Source organism: Lactuca virosa, chromosome 4 (assembly GCF_052849685.1).
Source record: "Lactuca virosa cultivar CGN04683 chromosome 4, Lactuca_virosa_CGN04683_v6, whole genome shotgun sequence".
Lineage (NCBI taxonomy): Eukaryota > Viridiplantae > Streptophyta > Magnoliopsida > Asterales > Asteraceae > Lactuca > Lactuca virosa.
Window position 1 is genome coordinate 83866636 of NC_136429.1, and position 23339 is coordinate 83889974.

Below are 23339 nucleotides of genomic sequence, written 5' to 3' on the forward strand. Positions count from 1 at the left end.
ATAAGACGGGCGGTTCGATGTCCGGTCCGGTTTTCAAAACATTGATTCACAGAAAAGGTTTTACTTTGATTATTATTTTCATTTCTAGGTTTAAAATCCTTTGGATACCCTATCAACTTATAGCATCTATCAATTGAATGACCTTTAAGACCACAATGTTTACATTGTAGTCCCTGATTTATATATCTATTTTGACCCTGTGCCCTTTTAAAATCATTGACTTTACTATTAAAAACTGAAACCTGTGATTTTGAAGAACTAGAGGAGCCTAGAGAACCATTCTTTTAAAGAGATTCTTCTCTAGAAAGAATAGAAAAAACAGACTTAACATTCGGTAAGGGTTCCATCAAGAGAATATGAATTTTGACTTGACTATAAACATCATCAAGACCACTAAGAAACTGCATTAGTTTCATTAGTTTAGAGTGATCATTAAGCTTGGTAGCAGCCTCACATACACATTCAGTTAAGCTAGTTAAGCCATCAAAATCTTTCCACAAGGAATCAAGTTTGCTATAATAATCTGAGAGAGAAGAGCCATTTTGTATTAAAGTATTAATTTGTTGATGAACATTAAAGATTACAGAACCATCAGCTTGGTTATACGTTTCAAACAACTCATTCCAAATATCCTCAGCTTTATCAGAATACACATGACTAGCATATATAGTTTCAGATATTGATCCTGAGATCCAATTACACACAACAACATTAACACGCTCCCATTTGGAAGCTTTAGATGATCCAGTTTTCCCAAGAGTAAGAGTACCATCTACAAATCCTAGTTTATTCCTAGCTTTTAAGCCTCTTATCATAGCACTACACCACAAGCGATAGTTCTCATTTCCACTAAGTTTAATAGTTATGATAGAGGTTACAACATTATCATAAGGATGAACATATAAAGGATCATCCAAGTCAATAGGACTATCTTTAGGAGTACTACTTCCTTCAGGAATATCACCAGACATAATGAATCGCAAAAGATATAACAAAGAGAACAAATAACAGACAACTATGTTGACTTAAAGTCCAGATGGTCACGACAGTATGTCGGGGCCCAAGACAATCAACACAAAGTCAACAACAAACAAAAAACAATCAGAGAACAAAAGACAAATAACAGGTGTACACAAGACAACCAGGATCCCACGTCTACAACTAAAAAGAAAGAAAGAAAGGAACGAGAAACCCTCACAGTGCAATAGGCAAAGATGTTTGTTGGAATCGACTCCATGAATCCGTTCTCTTCAAGGGTTTATCGGTGATGAAATCCGACCCCAAGAGAGTTATTTCAGATTAGAGGGATTGATCGATTAATCTTCACAGTCTTAGCCAAAGATCACAACAATAACACCTTAGTCAAGGAACCAAGTTCACCGATCTGCAAGATCAACCAAAACAACTCGCAGTACCAGGATCTTCACAAAAAATAGATTCGATTTTAGGGGAATAAGAAACGAAAACCCTAAAAGAATAGAAAACTCTAAACCTTCACAGATTCAATCGCAAAAGGAAAAAAAATTAAAATGAACAAGAAAGAATACCTTTCAACAGATCGTCGTGAAGAAACACCCAACGATGAACAAAACGTCAGGATCGAGAATCACGAGCCTTACAGCTCTGATACCATGTTGAAGTAGACAAATCAGATATTCCCAACATCTTCATTTCTTATATCATTTAAGGATTAAAAAACAGAAGGTTTTCACGATACTTACAATAGAAAACTCTCTACAAAAAACCTAATCTACTCTCAAAATTGTCACTCATCCTAATCTATATCAATTCTACAACTCATCTAACAGATGTTTATACACAAAATAGAACATAACATTGATTATAACAGATGAAAGAACGAGAGAGATATAGAGACGAAACCCTAATCGATTTGATCTAAAACAACTGAATGAATGAACTAAGCAGTCTCTCTCTCCACCTTTATATCCCAACTCATAGAAAATGAACCGGGTCCGGGTTTAACTTGAACCACAAAAGATCCGCGTGCTTTACCTGCAACTTACTTTCACAACCTTATATAATTCAAACTTAACATAACAAACCCTTTTCACATTAATAAGAAAAGTAACAAATATATGATTGTATTTAAAATATTTATTATTTTTAACACTATTTCTTCTCTGATTTCCAAACTAATGTCCCATGTGAAATGCATGGATAAAATCATACGACTCGGGTGGTCTTTGAACTCCAAAGTCTTGATTATGAAAACTTGAATCTTTCATTTTGTGCATGTTGGTCCCGAAATTGATAGGCAAGCTCCCAAACATATTGTAAGCTTCTAACATTCTCAAAACACGTAAAATTACAGTAGTCATAAAATTCCATCAAAAACTACATAATGTCCCAAACATGAATAAAATACATTAGCTTAACAAAAATACTATACTAATACGCGAAATAAACATGCTAAAAATGCATAAATTGCCTCAAACAATGTTGTAAAAAACAGTGTAAACCATCTCCATACATAACTCTAGCTATTTTTACATGAGATATAGTTTTATGAATAAGTTTACTCCAATTTTGTAGCATCACAATTCATTTGCACCAAAATAGTATTGAAGTTTCACTTTGCATATTTTGGTCATCAAGTTTAAGTTTTAACTATATCTAATCTCTTTAATTTGTTTCAATTTTGAGTTAATTTAGTTACATCACATTAAATTTGAATTATTTATATTCAAATTATCTGTTTGCTTATATTTACGGTAACAATTTTTTTAGATATATTTGAAAAATATAATAAATAGAAGTGTTATCTATAAAAACATATAAAAGTTAAGAAGAAATGAATATATTTAGAATTTTGTTGGGGTAAAAAATAGAAGAGTTGGTGATTAATATATATTTACAATATATTTACATTTTTTTTATAAAAAAAGGAGCATGGTTAAAGATGGTACTATAATACCATATGGATAGTTGTTTTATATATATTTTCTTAACGACAAACGTACACGCTATTATTTTACTCGTAGATTATATAATTATTTTCTAGTTGTATCTAATTCATAGTTTGTTTATAAAACATAAAATAGATGTACACCATCGACAATCTACCTGTAACTCCTCTAATAAATGAATCATATAAATGTCACATGTCACTTTTCTAACCTCTGTTTTGCCACATGACATCTTCTTATTAAAAGTTTCTCTCTAATTCGTTCCTTCATCTTTAATCTTTATTTAGTCCCTACAAATTAGGATTTTCAAATAGAAAGTATTCTATTATCCAACAATTCAACAACAAAATCATCTGATTGAGGAGTGATTTGGATTTTCAAATTTCAAACCCCTATCCCTCTTATTCGTATTTCACTTTTGACTGCTCTACTTCCCACAATCAAGACCAGAATCGTTGAAGCTTGAAGCGTAATTTCTTCATTTATCTATTTACAAACACATTATGATCGAGGGTTTGTTATATCTATGTATTTTTAATTATTGTTTTCTTTCTCAGTACACCGATGGAAATCCAAATGGATGTAACTAACTTAAGGCTTCATGCTTCCTATTCTCGACCAATTGGTTAAACAGGTTTGATGGTTTGTTTTCTTTACTCTATTTACGAGTTTTGTCTCCAAGTTAACTTTAGTGGCCATTCGACATATATCTTGCTATCAACTTCTTAGATATCTTGATATTCTGATGGTTTAAAAACTAATATGCTTTTAATTAAATTTGTTTTGAATTTTTGATACTCACAATATGGCGTTTCTTCCTACCCTATTATTGCATTGTAGGTGTTCGATAAAATGCCCATGAGAACTTTGGAATTAAAAATTATTTGAATTCATGTCGTCTTACCTTCCCTTCAATTCGTTAAGGATAATTTTTAACGTTTCCAAGTTTTATTTCGAATTGTAATACAATATAGGGTTTGGTGCTCCAAGGTTTTTCTGTATACATTTTACAACAAGGTTTTTCTCATTTGGTATTTTGTTTGGAAACTCCATTGATTTTATGCTTATTTTTCTTCACTGCTCTTGAATTCTATCTAGGGAACTTTCAATTCAAATTGCTCAGCAATTTGAGGCCTTGAGATCAAGCATTAGTTTAAAGACAAAAGTGGTGAGTTTTTTTAATGTTGTTCCAGGTCATATAAATATTAGTTAGATTGTGTTAAATTACATATATAAGAAGACAAATATTTTTGTGACTACATTTGCATTTCTATTTTAATAAACACTTGCATGTTAATTGGATATTTTCACTACCCGAGTCATCAATATCAAACTTAATGATGATTTAACACCAATGTTCATATCATTCTCCATTTATGTTCTTTCTAATGATGTCCAGGTCAGTTTTGTTTGGTTAAGAGGGGATTTTAACTAATACTTTCATTAAAATGTAGTGAAAATGTTGGAAAAGCATATCTGGAAAGAAGCCATGGGAGGATTTCTTAGGTCAAATTTAAGAAAATAACAAAGACATTCAATTTGGGATTCCAATTTGAATTTTTACCACCCCCCATGTAACGCCCCATTCCTGGTACGAAAGTAATTCTCTAAATGTTCATTTTATAAGAGCTACTCGACGAGTTGGTAGCCCTAACTCGTCGAGTAGATGCGAGCTGGACCGCGGGGTTTAAGTGGACTACTCGACGAGTCAGGAATGGACTCGGCGAGTAGGTCCATCAGGAGGAAACCCTAATCCTTAGGGTTTGCACCCTATTTAAGCAACATTATGAGTCTTTACCCCAGCCTCCATCACATCCACAGTCCATTCTCGAAAACCCTAGCAACCATTGAGTGTCCTAAAGCCTTTCTTGCCATTTTTGTGTGATTTGAAGTTAGGGGAAGGAAGAGAACTATTGGTGATTCAAGAAGAGGCAGGAGATCCAGAGTTTTTGTTGCATTTCAGAGCCCTTGAAGGTATAAAGCTTGTACCTTGGCTTATTTTCACTTAGATCTTCATGAAAGCTTGTTTGTTGCCACTTTTGGGTACTTTCCAAGCTAATTTCGGGTTGAGAGCTTTTGGGACTGTAAGGACTTTAGATCTAGGCACTCTTGAGCTCCAGAAGCTCAAAGTTGCACCTTTATTCGGCCAAGATCCCATTCTATGCCCTAGACTCTCATTTCTAGCTTGTTTTGGGTGATTTAGCTTCATAGCATCATGCATGCACGTAAAGTTAGCAACTTTACGTGTTATGCTAGCCTAAGGAGTCCAAATCTATGAATTAGAGGCAGTGGAATCACTTAGGATCAACTGTATAATCTGAGCATGCAATGGACTCGCCGAGTTGTTCTTAGGACTCGACGAGTCGGATCGATGTCCCCAAACCCTTCTTTGATTATGAGTGAAACCACTAGGTTAAGGAGATGACTCAGCGAGTTGGAAATGAGTGAGACTCGGAAGCAAAAGAACTCGACAAGTCCAAGGAGAGACTCGACGAGTAGAATCGAGATGTCCCGATGTTATGACCGTTTGAACTCGACGAGTCGGTAGAGGGACTCGGCGAGTTGGGTTGACTGAGAGTTGACTTTGACTTTGGCTTTGACTTTGACCATGGGTAAAGTGGTCATTCTTACCCATAAAGGAATCCTCAGTATTTGACTTAGTGTTATTATCGGAGAGTAATTGGAGCAGCAGACAGATTTACTGTGCATGGTTTTCAGCAGCCAGACTGAGAGGTGAGTTTCCTTCCAGTAGTAACGGGTCTACGGCCACAATGCCGACCCGTTTAAGTTGTAGAGTATGCCGGTGTGAGCCCGATGTTGCGGTTAGCCCGATGCAGTTTATATGTTTCCGGACCTCGGTCCGATGCCGGGGCGGTCCCGAGAAGTAGTTTAGTATGCTTGATGCCTTTGTGATTCATGCATGTATATGTGTTATGTGTTATGTGTTCCGGGGTAAGCCCGATTCCGGGGCAAGCCCGATGTATGTTAGTTTACATGCTATGTGATTATGTGTTCCGGGGTAATCCCGATGTCGGGGCAAGCCCGATGTATGTCAGTTATTATGCCATGCATTATAGGTTCCGGGGCAAGCCCGATGTATGCTAGTTTATATGTTATGATTATATGTTTCGGGCTTCGGTCCGATGCCGGGGCAAGCCGGATGCAGATCATGTGATTATGTTATGTGTTTATGATATATGTTATGCTGTGTATGTGCCAGTGTAAGCCCGATGTCGGGGCAAGCCCGATGCCGGGGTGAGCCCGATGCCGGGCAGGAGTCCGATGTCGGGTAAGCCGATGTCGGGATTCGTCCCGATGCAGTTGGGAGTAGTCCCAGAGTTATGTGATTGTTATATGTTATGTGTATGGTATGTGGTAGTTTGGGGGAGCTCACTAAGCTTCGTGTTTACAGTTTCAGTTTTGGTTTCAGGTACTTCAGCTAGCAAGGGAAAGGGCTCGGGATAATGGCATGGCACGCACCACAGTTTTCTTAGCCTGGGAGTTTACTCTGATATTTTATATGAGATTGTGATATGATTACAAATTTTATGAGATTTTGAGATACATGTTTTATGATTTTAAACTATGGCGATGATATTTATGTTGTTAAATGATTTTGAAAACGAAATTTTTGGCTAGTATTTTTGGGATGTTTCACCCCACCCCACAACCAAACCAGGCTTCGATCAAAGATGTGCTTTTCTTTGGATTTTCCAAACGACGATATTAAAATTCATCAAAGTTTAAATTTGTTTTCTGTTTATGCAAAACAGAGGAAGTATGGTTGTATGACCCCCACATGTTTGGTGAAATATCTGGCAAATCAGTTCTATCTCAAGAATTACTGCATGAATCTGCTTTGGGAATTACCGAATTCGAGTATTAGGTTCTATTTGTTCTCCTCATTTAGTTTTATACCGATAATGAGTAAAGTGTTTTTTATATAAAAATTGTTCTATTTTTGCTTTCCAATTGGCTGTTTTTGCATTAATTGCTACTTCATCAATCTTATTGATTAGCGTATCCGTTGTATTTGCTTCACCATCTTTTCATAGAGTTTTCTTGCTCCATATTTGCATGAAAATACAATAGATGAATAGTCATTCGACGAAAAATCTAATAGCTCTAGGCAACTACCTAACGGACTAAGAAGAAGCCCAAAGAAAGAGTCTTCTTACAGGCTTTATTTCTTCTATTATAGAATAGAAATCTATAAATGGAGGAGTAGGCTAGCTAGGTCTTTGCCGACTCTTAGCTGACTGGGTGAACTCCTTGAAACCGAGTAAATGTCCGTTTTATCCTTCGATAAAAAGTGTTTATTTAAATTTTTTTATAAATCATTATTTATTCAATCTTAATATTAATAAAAAAATTTAAACAAAACATGATAATTAATCATAATGTCGTTGAAATAAAGGATATTTGAACTCATTGAGCATGCTTTATGACCTTGCTGTTGGAATTAAGTCGAAAAGAAATATCCAGCAATAGATTGAAAAATTATTAATTTTCCTAGAAGAGTGTATGACCTCCTGATGTTTCTTTTGTTAAAAGCATAAATGACCTCCTGATGTACACATTGAAGAAGGTGATATACTAAAGTATAATTTCTTATCTAGGTTTCCAAGATTGAAGGATGCAATGTTTCAAGATCATATTAGAAGTGCTTTGTTGCAAGTTGATGAGAAAAAAGGCCTCTGAGATGCAATAGATTCAAATCAAAAGGGTGAGAAAGGGAAATTATTTAAACCTTTGTTCTCATTTTTTTTAATAAAGCAGAAGTTTTATTCATCGATTCATTCTATTTTATTGATGCTTTCTTCAATTGCGTTTCCGGTATGTAAATCTTCAACTCTATTTAAGGTAAATAAAACACACTATTCCATTTTTTGTTTTGTTTTTATACAAGGATTGATTGTTTTCTTTTCAATTACAACTTGATAATGTACCGGTTACTGAGTTCTATTATATCATAGTAATTGCTACTATCATATTCGGTTTATCTGCATTAATTTTAGTGTTTCACTTATACTATATATATATATATATATATATATATATATATATATATATATATATATATATATATATATATATATATATATGTTTTTGTTATTTTAAGTTGTCAACCTCGTGTAATACACGAGTTATAACCTAGTCATTATATAAAGTATAAGTATCTAAATATGATAATCTAAACTATCAATAATCGTTAGTTTTATAGGTTTTATGTTTTAACACATGTATTTCTTCAATCCGATAAACATATTTATATAATATTATTTTATGGTATATTTATTATACTTTAATAATGTATGTGATATAGTTGTAAGAAAACACATATATTTTCAATCATTGTGAGAGCAAGAAGATAATTTTTGTCGACCACTAAGTTGAGATTGATCTATTTGAGCTTTATAGTTTATACACGGCCCAGATGATGTGAAGCTTGGGCCCAAAAAGGGCCTAATTTTTTTGTTTGTCAAAATTGGGCTTTTTATGGATACTGTCAAAATGCTCTTGGATTATTCAATTTTGCTTTGGAGAAAATAAGTTTTTGGTTCTTAGACACTGTTTTTGTTTTCAGGATATAAAGTGTGAAGTCTAAAAGTTTCTGGGTTAAAAGTGAATCAGGAAAAAGTTGGAGGACTGAAGCTGTCAAGTGGAGTGGAGCAGTATTTTGAAGAAATACGCGTTGTTGTACGGAAGAATGGAAACTACACTGTAAAAATTGGAAGACACTTGCTAAATTCATATAATCTGAGTTCTTGGATCCTTTGATAAGAGTGTGTAATCTGAGTTCTTGATCCACAACTTTCACATGTGAGGGTTTTCTCTCTGATTGCCCTCTTTCGCTGTTCTTGCATTAAGATCAATCTTCTGGTTGTGTAATCTGAGTTCTTGGATCCTTTGATAAGAGGTGTTAGAAGTAGCTCTTAATTTTAGGCGTAAGTTTCTTGTCACGATACTATTCTTGTAAGGGTTTCAGTTAGATTGTTTGTTAAGTTCTTAATCAATTGAGTTTTTGGTTGATTTTGTTAAACAAAAAGTTGATATTCATATTTGTTAGTTATTTGGTTTGACAACAGATACGCATTACGGCATTAGCAATTAACTTGTAGCGAATAGAACTAGAGGAGACATCGTCATCGAATTAGGGGTTAAACAACATGGAAATTACTCGCAGCGATTGCTATCACGGAAGCAACAGTTATCTTGGAGTTCTATCTACCGATTAATTCTTAAACCTATAAACTCAAGCCGATTCTTCTACCAAAATCGTTCACTGCCTTCAATAAGGTAACTTTTTTGTCAGTTTTATTATTTCAATTGCACTTGGTTGGTTACTTGATTATCTAAGTCATTAATAGTTTATATCTATGCGATTCAGTATTCGTTTGTAACTCTTCTTGAGGTAATGATTTTCTGTTTTTGTAATGGAGTAAATCAGAGTTCAATGTTTATTGATTTCTTGAAATATGTTACTGTAGAAATTTACACTTTGATCCATTTGATACGTGGGTTATTGGTATTTAATTCTTGATTCTTGTTTTCTTTAGTTGCCGCTGATAAAATGAAAAAACATAGTTTTTTTTTTTCATTCAGAAGTTGATTGATCCTCTAATGTTTTTCACAGTTTTGTCTGCTTTTGTAATCGAGTAATTGACCTAATGTTTTTCACAGTTTTGTCTGCTTTTGTAATTGACCTTTTGCATTTTCAAAGATCTTGAATATTTATTTTACTTTTGCCAAGTATAGGAATGGCTAAGACAAGGAGTATGACTAGAAACCAGAATCATGATGATGATGAGGCATCATCATCTAGCAGAAAGAAGAGGTTCAAGACTTATGATCACGGTGGCGTGGCACCTTGGTTAGAACTTAACCATGATTTACTTTTTTTAGTGATGATGCAACTGGGAGTTGTTGACTTTCTTGCATTCAGTGGAGTTTGCAAGTCATGGAGATCACTCGCACTCGATAACAAGAACAAGTTTATGGCCTCCAAACCACCCATGTTGATGTCCATCTCTGATCCTTCTTATAAGAAGAAAGAGTGCTACTGCTGTCTGGAGGATTTTGAAGGAAGAAAGTTCAAAACCATGATTCCCAATTCATCTGGAAGGACTTGTATCGGGTTAACTTGTGGCTACTTAATATTGTTAGGGGAGGAAACTCAAGACTTGTGGCTTGTGAATCCTATCACAAGGCATCAACTTCATTTCCCATGTGTTCCTTTCAATGCCCCTCTTTTTCCAAATGGAGTCAAGGCTATCCTCGTCTTTTCACGTACAATAAATGGGTGGGTGTTTGTTGTGTTAAATCAATCCCAGCATGAAATATGCTTTTCTATATCGGGTAAAGCTGCATGGAATCATGTCTCTACTTCCTACATCCTTGATTTACATGTTTTCAAGGGGAAGATATATACGATAGACGTGTATGGTGTTGTATGTGAAATGGTACTCACTCCAAACCCTAAATTGACATTACTCAAAATCAAGGATATGTTGAAGCCACAGTTCTTATATCCCGGGTTTGTAAGTTGGGATGAAAAACTTTATGTGATGGATATCTTTCTAGAATATTCCAACATGGTTCAGCTATTAGATCTTGATGAAATGAAATGGGTGACACAAAAAGAAAGGGCAATTGGAGAACTTGCTTTCTTTCTTAGTGTGTGGAGGTATGATGCTGCCATTAAACCAGAGTCATGGGTTGACTCTGTGGACCCTCTGTTGAAATATAAGAGATATGAACGCTTCATTGACACTAGTGATAAAAGTCGAAAACATAGGTTTTTTGCTGTAGACAAATGGTACTTCCCTGATCGTTGTGTGAATGTTGATCATGTAAATGAGTGATCATTGAGACTATTATAGACTTGTTACTTTTTTTTGTATTTGCTTTTGTTAGCTTCTTTCACGACATGCATGTTGTTGCAACTTATTGTATAAAAATAGACTATATCTCCCTTTTATGTGTGTGAAATTCAAATGGTGGATATAAAACTTGCAAAATTCAAATATCACGATAACAAAAAAACATTACAATGAGTACATTCAAATTTAACTATGCCAATTGACATATATTGATGAATGTAATCTTTCTAAATCTTTAAATATACGTACTTAATTGTAATTTCACTTTAAAAGTTTTACTTTTCTGTATATCCTACTTTAAACAAGAGAAGGACTTTGATTTCATTTAGCAAATAAACTGTAGAATCTTAAATTATAGTTATACAAGTAACTTTTTGCTGCAATTAGCACTCATGTAGACATGTAGTCGTATTGAAGATTGCTGTAGTGAAAACAGAAAATGCAAAAGAAAGATACCCATTAGTCCCCAAATTATGGGGAACTTGCTGTTGTTCGATTTTCCCTTGAGCTTCACCAAACATGACCCTTTGAGAACCCAAGGTTAAATCATCTATTCTATCTATAGGAAACACAGTAAGTTTTTTTTCTTCTTCCAAATATTTTCTCCCAATTTTTGGGAAGAAGGGGAGGAAAAGGTTTCATAAAACTTTGATATGATTAAAAAACCAAGGTTTATCTTACCAAGTATTTGAAATATATATATATATATATATATATATATATATATATATATATATATATATATATATATATAGTATACTATCATGTTCTCTTAAATCTGCATATTTACAATCATAATGTTCCTGAATAATAATGTCAATTATATATACCTTCTTTGCCCCACAAGAATTGAACCATTTTATCTCAAGGGTTTCTTATAATAATACATCCCCTAAGGTCTTTACGTCCAAAAAATACCACTTTACCATTATGATTTATGCACATTTATGTTTTGAGATATTGTGTAACCAAATTTAGGAACACGGATTCCAATTCAATGTGAAGATTACACATCATAAATGCATGTGTTATACATCTATACGCAAACACATACGTATTTTATATATATCGAAATCCATAAATTTTGTTATCATGTTCAACAATTTGAAGTGTCAAGATTATGATCCTGTAGTGTGTACTATACGTGCACAAACCGGATTTTTTTCTCACGCACAGTAATTTATGTTTTATAGGGTTGTACAGTATACTTTCTAAAACATAAATTGTTTATGAAGAAAAAATATAATGTAAAAATCACTTCCCATATTTTTAAGGTTGCTATTAATACTTTATTGTTTGTAACTTAGCAGCATCTTGTTAATTATTATTTACTGGTTAATAGTTCATGGGCACATTAGTTCTTTAGTTGGATATTATGAATGATACAAATATAAACATTTGTATGCAAAAAACTAAATAAATGAATAATATGTTAAAAAAAATCATTAATCATTTTATATTAGACAAAATTTGTCAAACATTGACAAACAACTTATTAATTATTATATTTTAATATCATGTAAAATAATTTAAATAATTATTTTAAGTCAAATAGTATTAAACATTTTTTAACATAGTTGTCAAAATCGCGATCCTGATCGTAGGATCATACAATCCTAGGTATGAAAAACAATCCGAATCGTAAACGGATCGTAGGATCGAGATCCGATCCGATCCTACCTTCCCTTGATTTTTTTTTTTTTTTGAAAATGAAATTTTTTTTACCACTTTATGTCTTTTACTCTTTACCAATTTACAATTTATCATTGTGTGTTGTGACTTATGACTAATATTTTGAAGTTTTTATAACTTTTGAACAAAAAATTGAATGTTTGAAATATTTTCATGATTAAAAATTATAAATTAAAATTATAATTTATTTTGTTGGATCTTAGGATCCCGATCCCGATCTTACAAACCAAAAACCGATTCTACGCAGGATCCCGATCTTGACAACCTTGCTTTTTAATTAAAATATTTCAAGCCGAAACACGTAAAAGTGTTGGGCCCAAAGGTTTTTATGTTTCAGCACAAAATTGGGGCCCATTATCGATACGCATTACAAGAACTACTGAGCGATTGTTATGATTATGGCAGCAACGAAAATCTTGGAGTTTTATTTCTACTCATGAAACTCTAGCCGATTCCCGAAATTGTTTACAACAATCAATCGGGTAATTTTTTTGTTTTATTATTTCAGCTTTTCTTGATTGATTACTTTGATTATGTAGCTTGATTGTCTATATCTATACGCTTCGAACTCGTTCATAGCTCTTCCTGAAATGATGATTTTCTGCTTCTGTATTTGTGTAAAACAGGGCCTAAATGTTAATTAAGTTCTTGAAGTATGTTACTATACAAAGTTATTATAGTTTTTCTGGTTAAGAGGTTAATTGATCATTTAAGTGCCCCTCATTTGATTCTCCACTGCTTTTTCTGCTATTCTAATTGAGTAATTGGCTTAGCCAGTTTTATACTTTTATATATTTGGAATGTAACTTTTTCTATTCAAAACCTACTTTGCTTTTCGTTTACAACTTTTGTAATTGAGTAATTGTCTTCATGTTTTTGTTTTATAATAATGTCTGATAAGTATTAAACTATATCATCAATGTCATAGAAAAGGTTTAATTGGGTCATGACTCAAGCACATATCATGATATGCAACTGGTTATCTTTATCATAATATGCTTAGATACAATTATTTTAATAAATTGGATTATCTAGGGTTGGTTTGAGTTTGGTATATTTGTTTCATGTAAGGTTTTGATTACAAGAAGCATGGCCAAAGACAAAAGTGTTTGAGTAAAAAGGGACATGTCATTATTGTGGTTGTAACCTTGTCTAGAAGGTGTAATCTTTTTTAGTTTTTTAAAAACAATGTTACAATTTCCAAGTAGTATTTTTTAAGAGCGTTCATCTTCTTTAGAAGTGCTAATTTTCACTCTTGAGTCATCTAGGACTTTCTTAATATTTCTAGGCACAATTAGATTGTATATCATGTAAACATTTTCGTGTTTGTTTTCACTTGAGGACCCTTTTACATTGTGTTTGTCTTGTCTTTTTCTTGCAACATTAACATATGATAAAGTTGTACTATTTGAGAAGGTTATAAGTGTACGCTTGTCCTGTTTCATAACTCATATATCATATGTAGAATTCGCATTTACCAAGATCTTGAATAGTTAAATTTTGTTTCACAGTTGTAGGAATGGCTAAGACAAGGAGTATGACTAGAAACCAGAATCATGATGATGATGCATCATCATCATCTAGCAGGAAGAAAAGGTTCAAGACTTGTGACAACCGTGTTATGTCACATTGGTCAGACCTTAGCCATGATATGCTTTTTGTAGTTACAATGCAATTGGGAATATTTGATTTTGTTTCATTCAGTGGAGTTTGTAAGTCATGGAGGTCATTTGCACTTTGTAACATGAAGAGGTTTATGGCATTCAAACCACCCATGTTGATGTGGATCTCTAATGATGCAAATATGAAAGAGTGCTACTGCTACCTAAAGGATTTTAAAGGAGGAAAGCGCAAAACCCTACTTCCCCATTCCACGGACACTAAATGTATCAGATTAACTTGTGGTTACTTGGTGATGTTAAGTTTGAAAACCAACGATTACTGGCTTGTGAATCCTATCACGAGGCATGAACTTCATTTCCCTGCTGTTCCCTGTTCACCAAATCTTAATCCATTCAGGGCTATCCTGATCTTTTCACCTTCCCTATCTGGGTGGTTGTTTGTTCTTATTCAGAGATTCTCCCGTTTAATATGGTTTTCAATAGTGGGTACAGGTGCATGGAATCATGTCTCCTGTGCTATCCCCATTCTTGATTTACATGTTTTCCAAGGTAAGATGTATACCCTAAACAAGTGGTGGGATTTGTGTGAAATGAGACTTGGTCCAGAGCCCAAATTGACATTACTTGAAATCAGGAGTTTTCCAAAGAGACGCTTCATCCATCCGTTGCTTGTAAGTTCGGATGAAAACCTTTATGTGATGGATGGTTATAGTTTAAAAGTTCCGTTTGAGGAAATGGATTTTCGTGAAATGAAATGGGTGTCACTAAAAGAAAAGACAATAGGAAAATATGCTTTCTTTTGTAGCGACTTTGCGTATAGGACTGCTATAATACCAGAGTCGTGGGCTGACTCTCTGTCACAATACAAAAGATATGAGATCTTTCATAACATTACTGAGAAATGTCAAAAAGGCAGGTTCTTTTCTTCAAGCATGTGGTACTTCCCTCGTGATTGTTTGAATATTAATCTTTATACGTGAGTGATAGACATCTTGCAACTTATTGTTTAAATACTTATGTTCTTGCTCACCCTTTTGTTTCATGTGGGCACACCTATCGTTTATATCTCCATTTGATGTGTGTGAAAAGGTCGATTAAAAACTTGCAAAATTTAAATTTTAGATTGCAACTCTTCTAATTAATATAAACAAAAAAAGGGAAAAAAAACATGTTAGTAGTCCTATTTTAGTCCCCTTCAATGTATTGTGATTTGTGAGCTTATTGAATTGATGTGTACCTCATGTATCATGCATAGTTCAAATTCAATTTTATGGATATTTGATGGTCGTGCTCCTATTTTTATATTGACGAGAGTAGTCAATCTACATCTCATCTATAATTTCATTTTAGTAGTTTTAAATTTGTGCTAATTTCATTTTAAATGATTTAAAAATTAAGATGTATACCCTAGTTTAAACCAGAGAAGAAGTTTGATTTTATTTATCGAATAGATTGTAGGACTAATATTATAAAACCCTAAATTTTTAACGCGTAATTGGAAAAAACTCTAATATTTTTTTATTATTGCTATGGCTACAACTTTTTCGCAGAGTTATCGCTCTAGCACACTTAACGAGTTTCATGGTTAACGTGGTTAACTTTTTTGCAAAATCAGTCCTAAAAAGTTTAAATTTGGTCCCTGAGGTTTGCAAAAAATTACACCACATGATTTTTTAACTTTATTTTTCGTTTTTTGTATACTTTATTTATTTTCGGGTTTTTTTATAAATATATATACGTTTTTTATTTTTTTATATATACTTTATTTATTTTCATTTTTTTAACTTTTCAACAATTTGATTTTTTTTTACCTTTTGGTTTCTATTTTTTTAGTTTATATATAGAGTATCTTAGAGTTTATTTTTATTTTTATTTTTTTATTTTTTTTGTTTTTTTAGTTTTTTTCATTTTTCTTTTCGTATTATATTTTTAATTTTTTCATCTTTTTATTTATTTTTTTCTTATTTGTTATCCAATTATTTGTTTTCTTGTTTGTATTTTTAACTTTTTTATTGACCTTTTTCAAAAAATATAAAATGTATTAATATATTAGAGTATATTACAATTTTGATAATTTATAGTTTTTGTAATTTTTTTATTTTTATTCAAGTAAATAAATAGTTATGTTTATATTTGTAATTTCGGTCCAACTTATTTTCTTTTTAGTCTTTTTTTCTTTAGTGCTATTATATTTATATTACGAAAAAATGAAAATTAAAAAAAAATTAGCTTGTTTATTGAGAATTAGTGTTTCAATGTGTTATATAATTTGTAAATTAAATCATATTTCTATATGTGATATCAGTAGTTTAAATTCAAGATAATATTTTTCAATTTGATAATAGACTAAAAGAAAGAACAAAAAATATAATAATAGCCGGTCTCCATAAAAAAAACTTGTTATAGTAATTTAAATTGAATTCAAGTTCGTTTACTTGAATCAAAATAAATAAAAACATTAGAAAAACCATAAATAAGTAAAATAGAAAAAAAATAGAAAACAAAAGGTAAAAAGGTAAAAAAAAAAACAAATTGTTGAAAAGTAAAGTTAAAAAATAAAAATAAATAAAGTATATAAAAAAGAAATAAAAAATGTATATATATTTATAAAAAAAACCAAAAATAAATAAAGTTTACAAAAAACGAAAAATAAACTTAAAAAACCATGTGGTGTAATATATAAAAAATGTATATATATTTAGGACTGATTTTGCCAAAAAATTAACCAAGTTAACCATGAAACTTGTTAAGTGGGCTAGAGTGATAATTCTGCAAGAAAATTGTGGCCAAAACAATAATAAAAAAAAATATTAGGGCTTTTTCCAATTATGCATTAAAAATTTAGGGCTTTTATAATATTAGTCCTAGATTGTACAGTTTAAACATGAAGTTAAATCATTCCAAAACCATTCCAAACAAAGATATTTGAATTGTAGACATGAACAAACCCATTCCAAAGCATGAAGCTAAACCATTCCAAACAAAAAAAAACATTTGGATTGTAGACACGAACAAAATTATTTCAAAACATGAAGCTAAACCATTCCAAAAACAATGCACACAACACCCATACAAATCAATCTCTTTTACCCCTTCCAAAAATTTTCCAAGCAACAACTCAAGGCAATTCACGAAAAATGGCAATGTACTTTAAAATTCAGTTCTCTTCGGTTTTGGAACTGAAAATACGGTACCGATACCGCCACCATACCTTCCTATTTGATTTGACTAATTTACACACTTTAATTTATTTTCTTGACATTTCACAATAAATCCTTCAAGCCAATTCCTGTATATTTCTAAGGTTTGTAACACATGAAATCGTTTTCTGGACGTGGATGTTGCTCTTTCTCACACATACTTTATCTTTTTTTTTTCTCTTTGTTTAGTGATTGCATTAATTCTTTCCTAATCGTCTTTTCTCCGATTATCATTGTGTTGAAAAAGGTTGCAACATCTTACTATTGAGAATATGCAATTTGCAATGATTGGAGTCAAAGAAGATGGCGATGCAATTACAAAAGTTTGTATTAATTTTTAAATAACCTGATTTGTAAATGATTTATTTTGGGAGTGCAAGTTTAACATGCAAATTAACGTTTAGAATACAAGTTTTTGGAGTAAAAACTTGGGATATATACACTAAAGTCCCAATATTTTCATCGAGTTGACAAGAAAGTCCTAAACTTTATTTTTTTGACAGTGAAGTCCAAATTACCGGTAGTTTTTGACACTTTTACCTTTTTTTTCCAGTTAGCCGGTAATTAGGTTTTTTTTGTCAAAAAAATAAAATTTAGGATTTTCTTGTCAAATCGTCAATTAGGACTTTACTGTCAAAAAAATAAAGTTTAGGACTTTTTTGTCAAATCGTTGAAAATATTGGGACTTTAGTGTATATATCATTTTTTTTGTTAGAAATTTAATGGTATGATACTCTTTAAGCATAAGAGTTAGTGAAACCTTCTCTAATCAGCTATATCATATTGAAATCCTTAACGTTTGCTTCTTGTTAAATCGTTTTTTAATCTCAACAAACCGACATTGAAAAAATGGAGATAATTAATAAAGAAAGAAAGAACCAGGGTTGTGTTGGCTTTTTGCATTCCCAAAAATGGAGAAATAAGAAACCGAAAAAAACGAAATTGCCCTTCTTTCCCTTCTCCATTTTTTTAAATGTCAGTTTGTTGAGATTAAAAAAACGATTTAACAAGAAGCAAACGTTAAAGATTTCAATAGGATCTAGCTGATTAGAGAATGTTTCAATAACTCTTATGCTTAAAGAGTATCATACCATTAAACTTCTAACCAAAAAAATGATATATACACTAAAGTCCCAATATTTTCAACAATTTGACAAGAAAGTCCTAAACTTTATTTTTTTGACAGTAAAGTCCCAATTGACGATTTGACAAGAAAGTCCTAAACTTTATTTTTTTGACAAAAAAGTCCTAATTACCGGCTAACCGGGAAAAAATGGTAAAAGTGTCAAAAACTGCCAGTAATTTGGACTTTACTGTCAAAAAAATAAAGCTTAGGACTTTCTTGTCAACTCGATGAAAATATTGGGACTTTAGTGTATATATCCCTAAAAGCTTAACATGCAAAAGATTTATGTTTAAATTGTATTTTGAATAGATTAATGATTAATTTGGATTTTTATGATTTTCTATATATATTTTTACTTATTCAGCAAGTTGGTTCATATATGATATGTTTTATATTTTATAAAACATGAACATATCACTCAAGTAAAATAGTTCGGAAGGGTAAAATGATCATTTTTATCATTCAATTCGGTCATTCGTATATCTAATGAAACATCTTGTTTTATTTCATATGCAGATTTATTGAGAACTTCTACACCATTCATGCATTTAGAAATCAGTTTGATCCTACGAAACAACCCTAAAGAGTATCATTGTGTACAACAATTTGTCAACTTGAGATTGATCGATGATCAGTTTGAGTTAGAGATCCACATTGGCTACCCCAGACCGATACCAAACAGTCACAAGTCGGTCTTTTTCAGTCTAATCCTTTTCGGATTGGTTTTGATCTTTTTTCGTATGGCCATGAATGCGTCTTTTTTGGTTTGGTATCAGGGTTTTATCGGTTCCGTTTTTGTATTTCAAGTGTTTTGGTTTTGGCTTCGAGTTTTTTCTTTAATAAATATGTGATTAACACCAAAATGATGGATTAATATTTGTGATTAACACCATAGGAGCATGGTCATAGGAGCATGTGATTATCCTTTTAGTGTTTTATCCCATTAAAAAAATACGTAATTAACATACAAGTTATATGTATGTAAATTTTTAAAACAGACCGTTTTTTTTTTTTTTTTTTGACCGATTTCGCGGTCCAAACAATATCGGACCGATTGGGGCTTTTTTGATCCTGTCTTATTTTAGAACTGATTCGGTTGAGGCGATTTCGTCGTCGGATTAGGGATAAGCAACACCAAAATTACTCGCAGCGATTGCTATCATTATGGAAACAACGGTTATCTTGGAGCTCTAATTCAGTATTTATACCCATTGGTTCCTAAATTTATTAACTCAACTGATTCTGCTACCGAAACCATTCACAGCCGTCAATCAGGTAAATTTTTTTTGTCGAAAATTTGTACTTCAGTTTCATTATTAAATTTTTGCTTGGTTGATTGGTTGATTACTTGATTCTCTACGGTTTTATTGTTTATATCTATGCGATTTAGTGCTCGTTCATTAGTCTTACTTACGTAACGATTTTTCTGTTTTTGTAAGTCAAAGTTTTCATGTTTATTGATTTCTGAATTTTTTGGTTTCCGAATCTTATTCTATGCATTTTATCTCACGCTTGTTTATTAATTGATCATTTAGTTGGTATTTGATTGACATGTCGGTTATTGGTTTCTTTATTTCTGTTTCTGAGTGTTATTTAATTCCTTTTTTTTTTTTTTTTTTTTTTTTTTTTGAGTTGCTGCGGATAAAAGTATTTCGTATAGTTTTTCTGGTTCAGATGCTCCTGCTCATTCAATTCTTTATAGCTTTTCTGCTTTTGTAATTGAGTAATTGACTTAGCCAATTGTATATAAGGAATGTAAGTTTTTCAAGTCTTGTAATTGAGTAATTGTCTTCATAATTCTTATATCTTATGTGGAATTCGCATTTACCAAGATCCTGAATAGTTATTTTTCTTTAGTAAGTGTAGGAATGGCTAGAAACCAGAATCATGATGATGATGATGCATCAACATCTAGCAGGAAGAAGAGGATTAAGACTCGTGACAACAGTGGTGTGGGGCCTTGGTCAGAACTTAACCATGATGTGTTGTTTTTAGTTATGATGCAACTGAGTTTCGTTGATTTTGTTGCATTTAGTGGAGTTTGCAAGTCATGGAGGTCATTTGCACTCAGGAAGAGGTTTATGGCATCCAGACCACCCATGTTGATGTCCATCTCTGATCCTTCTTATATGAATTCATACTACTGCCACCTGAAGGACTTTGATGGAAGAAAGTTCAAAACCCTCCTTCCCCATTCTGTTGGCAGGAGGTGTGTAGGATTAACTTGTGGTTACTTGATCTTGATAAGTTGGATAACCGACGACTACTGGCTTGTGAATCCTATCACGAGGCATGAACTACATTTCCCTGCTATCCCCATTTTACAAAATCTTGTTCTATTTAAGTGTATCCTTGTCTTTTCAAATATAATAAATAGGTGCGTGTTTGTAGTTATAGATAGACTCTACTTCAATATATGGTTTTCAGTAGAGGGTAAAGGAGCATGGAATCATGTCTCCTCCACTTACTCCATCCTTGATTTACACGCTTTCAAGGGGAAGATATATGCCCGAAGCAACACTTGGCGTGTGTATGAAATGAAACTCAATCCAAAGCCCAAATTGACATTACTCAAAATCAAGAATTTTCCAAAGTCAAAATCAGCGAATCCGGTGTTTGTAAGTTCAGATGAGAACCTTTATGTGATGGATCACGGTTTAAAAGAACCGATTGAGGAACTAGATTTTGGCGAAATGAAATGGGTATCACCAAAAGAAAAGACAATAGGAGAATATTCATTTTTTTGTAGTGATTGGAAGTATGGTGTTGTATTTAACCCAGAGTTGTGGATTGGCCCTCGGTCACAGTTAAAGAGATATGATTGTTTCTGTCGTCACACTACTACTGATCAGAAATGTCCAAAAGGCAGCTTCTTTTCTACAAGGATGTGGTACTTCCCCCATAGTTGTTTGAATGTTGATATCATAGATGGGTGACTGATATACTTGTTACCACTCTTTAGTCTTTATCTTTGTTTTTATTTTTTGCATGTGTTGACTATTTCTAAGACATTGCATCTTTCGAGTTATTATTTGAAATTTAAGATGTATATACTACTATAAACAAGAGAAGGATTTTAATTTTATTTAGCAAACAAATTTACAATCTCAAATTTTGGCTGTACAACTAATTCTATTGTTGCAAATTGCACTCATGTAGTGGTATTGAACAATATGCAAAAAGATTTCTTGATGAAATTTCAAAAGTATTTTTAAGGCAAACAACACTACTGTAACCTTCTTATGGTATGCGTGTAAGATTATGTTTTGGCTTGTCATATAAGGTTACGCAACATGAAATTAGTTGTTCATAATTTGTTTCTGGTGAAGAACGAACATTCAAAATGTACAAAATAATCTCCAAGCTTTGAATTTAACAAAAAGTTAGGTAAAAATTCTTTAGGATACAACATTAAGCCATTATATAGTGAGAAGCAACATACAAGCAAGCAGTGACAGCAGATAGGATGAAAGTATCCTTTGATTATTTTTCGTTCTAATATATATTGTAAACGATTTAAACAAACATTTGATTAATTTTAAATTGGTGAAACATTGAAAGTAAAAGAAGATACAAATTAGGCGATTACTCCTCGAACTATGGGGAATCTGTCCTTAGTTGTTTGTAGAGATGCACATTGGAGGTCCTGGACCGGGATTGGGTTGGTTTCGAAATGGTTAGATCTTTTTGGGACCGGTCTCGAAACAATCATGTCTTTTTTCGGACCGGTACCGGACGGTCTTGAGCCTGGGTTTTTTCCGGTTCGGTCTAGTCTTGCGGTCTTTGCGTCTACATTTTTCGGTTGGGTTTTGGTATTTTTCAGTTTTTCTTGTTACGGTTTCGAGTTTTTTCGTAAATAAATGTTTGATTAACAACAGAATGATACATTAAGGTGGTGTTTGTTTTTTTGGCGAAAAGTCTTTTTGACTTGTTATGTTTGCGGGCAGAAAGACTGTTTGTTTTTAGAAAAACATTTGAATTATAGACATGAACAAACCCATTCGAAGGCATGAAATTAAACCATTCCAAACAAAAAAAACATTTGGATTGTAGACACGAACAAAACTATTTCAAAACATTGTTGTAAATAATTGAAAAAACACGAAGAAACAAGAATTATACTTATTATAGCAAAGAAACTATCTCAAAACTTTGCTACAATCAACTCTCTGTAACTCTCTTGATATGATCGTACTTGATCATATGCATCTATATATAGCTAACAATTAGAATTCTACTTGATTACAAACTACCATAAATAAAATTCGCTTGTTCCCAAAGCAACCGATTTGCTTGAAATCTAAGCATCTTCTTAGAATTCCTTATTGCCCAATGAACGATCCTCTTCCTGATGGATTTGATGAGGCAGAAAATAACATAACTCTTAAGTTCACATGCAATCTAATTGGATCTATGTTTTCTCTATTGATAACAATTGTCACACCCCCGAACCAGACGACGGAAACGTCCGAGGGCTCGTGTGACTTAAATTGAAATATCATCACAATGCATATACATGAAACATAACACAATCATCACCAACATTACATAGTACAAGCATCATTGTTTACATCAAGTACATTGTTTTACATTACAACTTCACAGAACATAAATTGTTTAACGATTGACATTGCACAAAAGAAATTTCAGAAACACGCTTGAAGGTTCTTTAGTCTAACGATTTCCTGAGAATACAAGTTATTTTGAAAACGGTCAACATATATAATGTTGGTGAGTTCATAAGCATGCTTGATATAAAAATAGTTTGTATTGTTTGTAAAACCCAGAAAATCCAATATTTTCTGTAACAAAAATTCTTTACGAAAAAGATGTGATGATCCCATAAGTATATATGTAGGTGATTTCAAAACATGTAAAAGTGAATGTTC

The 23339-nt window shown here is 32.4% G+C and overlaps 4 protein-coding genes across 6 annotated transcripts; 3 read left to right on the forward strand and 1 right to left on the reverse strand.

The window, feature by feature from the left end:
- Positions 1-284: 284 nt before the first annotated feature.
- Positions 285-971, reverse strand: LOC145104710 (uncharacterized). Its single transcript, XM_079041904.1, has one exon. The coding sequence runs from the start codon at positions 969-971 to the stop codon at positions 285-287; it is 687 nt and encodes a 228-aa protein (XP_078898030.1).
- Positions 972-8700: 7729 nt separating this feature from the next.
- On the forward strand, positions 8701-10910 carry LOC145109865 (uncharacterized). Of its 2 annotated transcripts, XM_079046990.1 has the most exons (4): positions 8701-8875; positions 9017-9227; positions 9687-9801; positions 9874-10910. In XM_079046990.1, the coding sequence occupies exons 3-4, from the start codon at positions 9689-9691 to the stop codon at positions 10790-10792; spliced, it is 1032 nt and encodes a 343-aa protein (XP_078903116.1). In that variant the 5' UTR covers positions 8701-8875; positions 9017-9227; positions 9687-9688; the 3' UTR covers positions 10793-10910. The 2 variants fall into 2 exon arrangements, with proteins under 2 accessions (XP_078903116.1, XP_078903115.1); XM_079046989.1 differs by having other exon boundaries at positions 9687-10910.
- A 3111-nt stretch (positions 10911-14021) lies between these two features.
- Positions 14022-15104, forward strand: LOC145104711 (uncharacterized). The gene has a single exon (XM_079041905.1). It carries the CDS (start codon positions 14022-14024, stop codon positions 15102-15104), a length of 1083 nt encoding a protein of 360 aa, XP_078898031.1.
- Positions 15105-19514: 4410 nt separating this feature from the next.
- Positions 19515-21499, forward strand: LOC145109866 (uncharacterized). 2 transcript variants are annotated; one of them, XM_079046991.1, is made up of 2 exons: positions 19515-19725; positions 20308-21499. In XM_079046991.1, the coding sequence occupies exon 2, from the start codon at positions 20319-20321 to the stop codon at positions 21384-21386; it is 1068 nt and encodes a 355-aa protein (XP_078903117.1). In that variant the 5' UTR covers positions 19515-19725; positions 20308-20318; the 3' UTR covers positions 21387-21499. The 2 variants fall into 2 exon arrangements, with proteins under 2 accessions (XP_078903117.1, XP_078903118.1); XM_079046992.1 differs by having other exon boundaries at positions 20317-21499.
- Positions 21500-23339: the final 1840 nt, after the last annotated feature.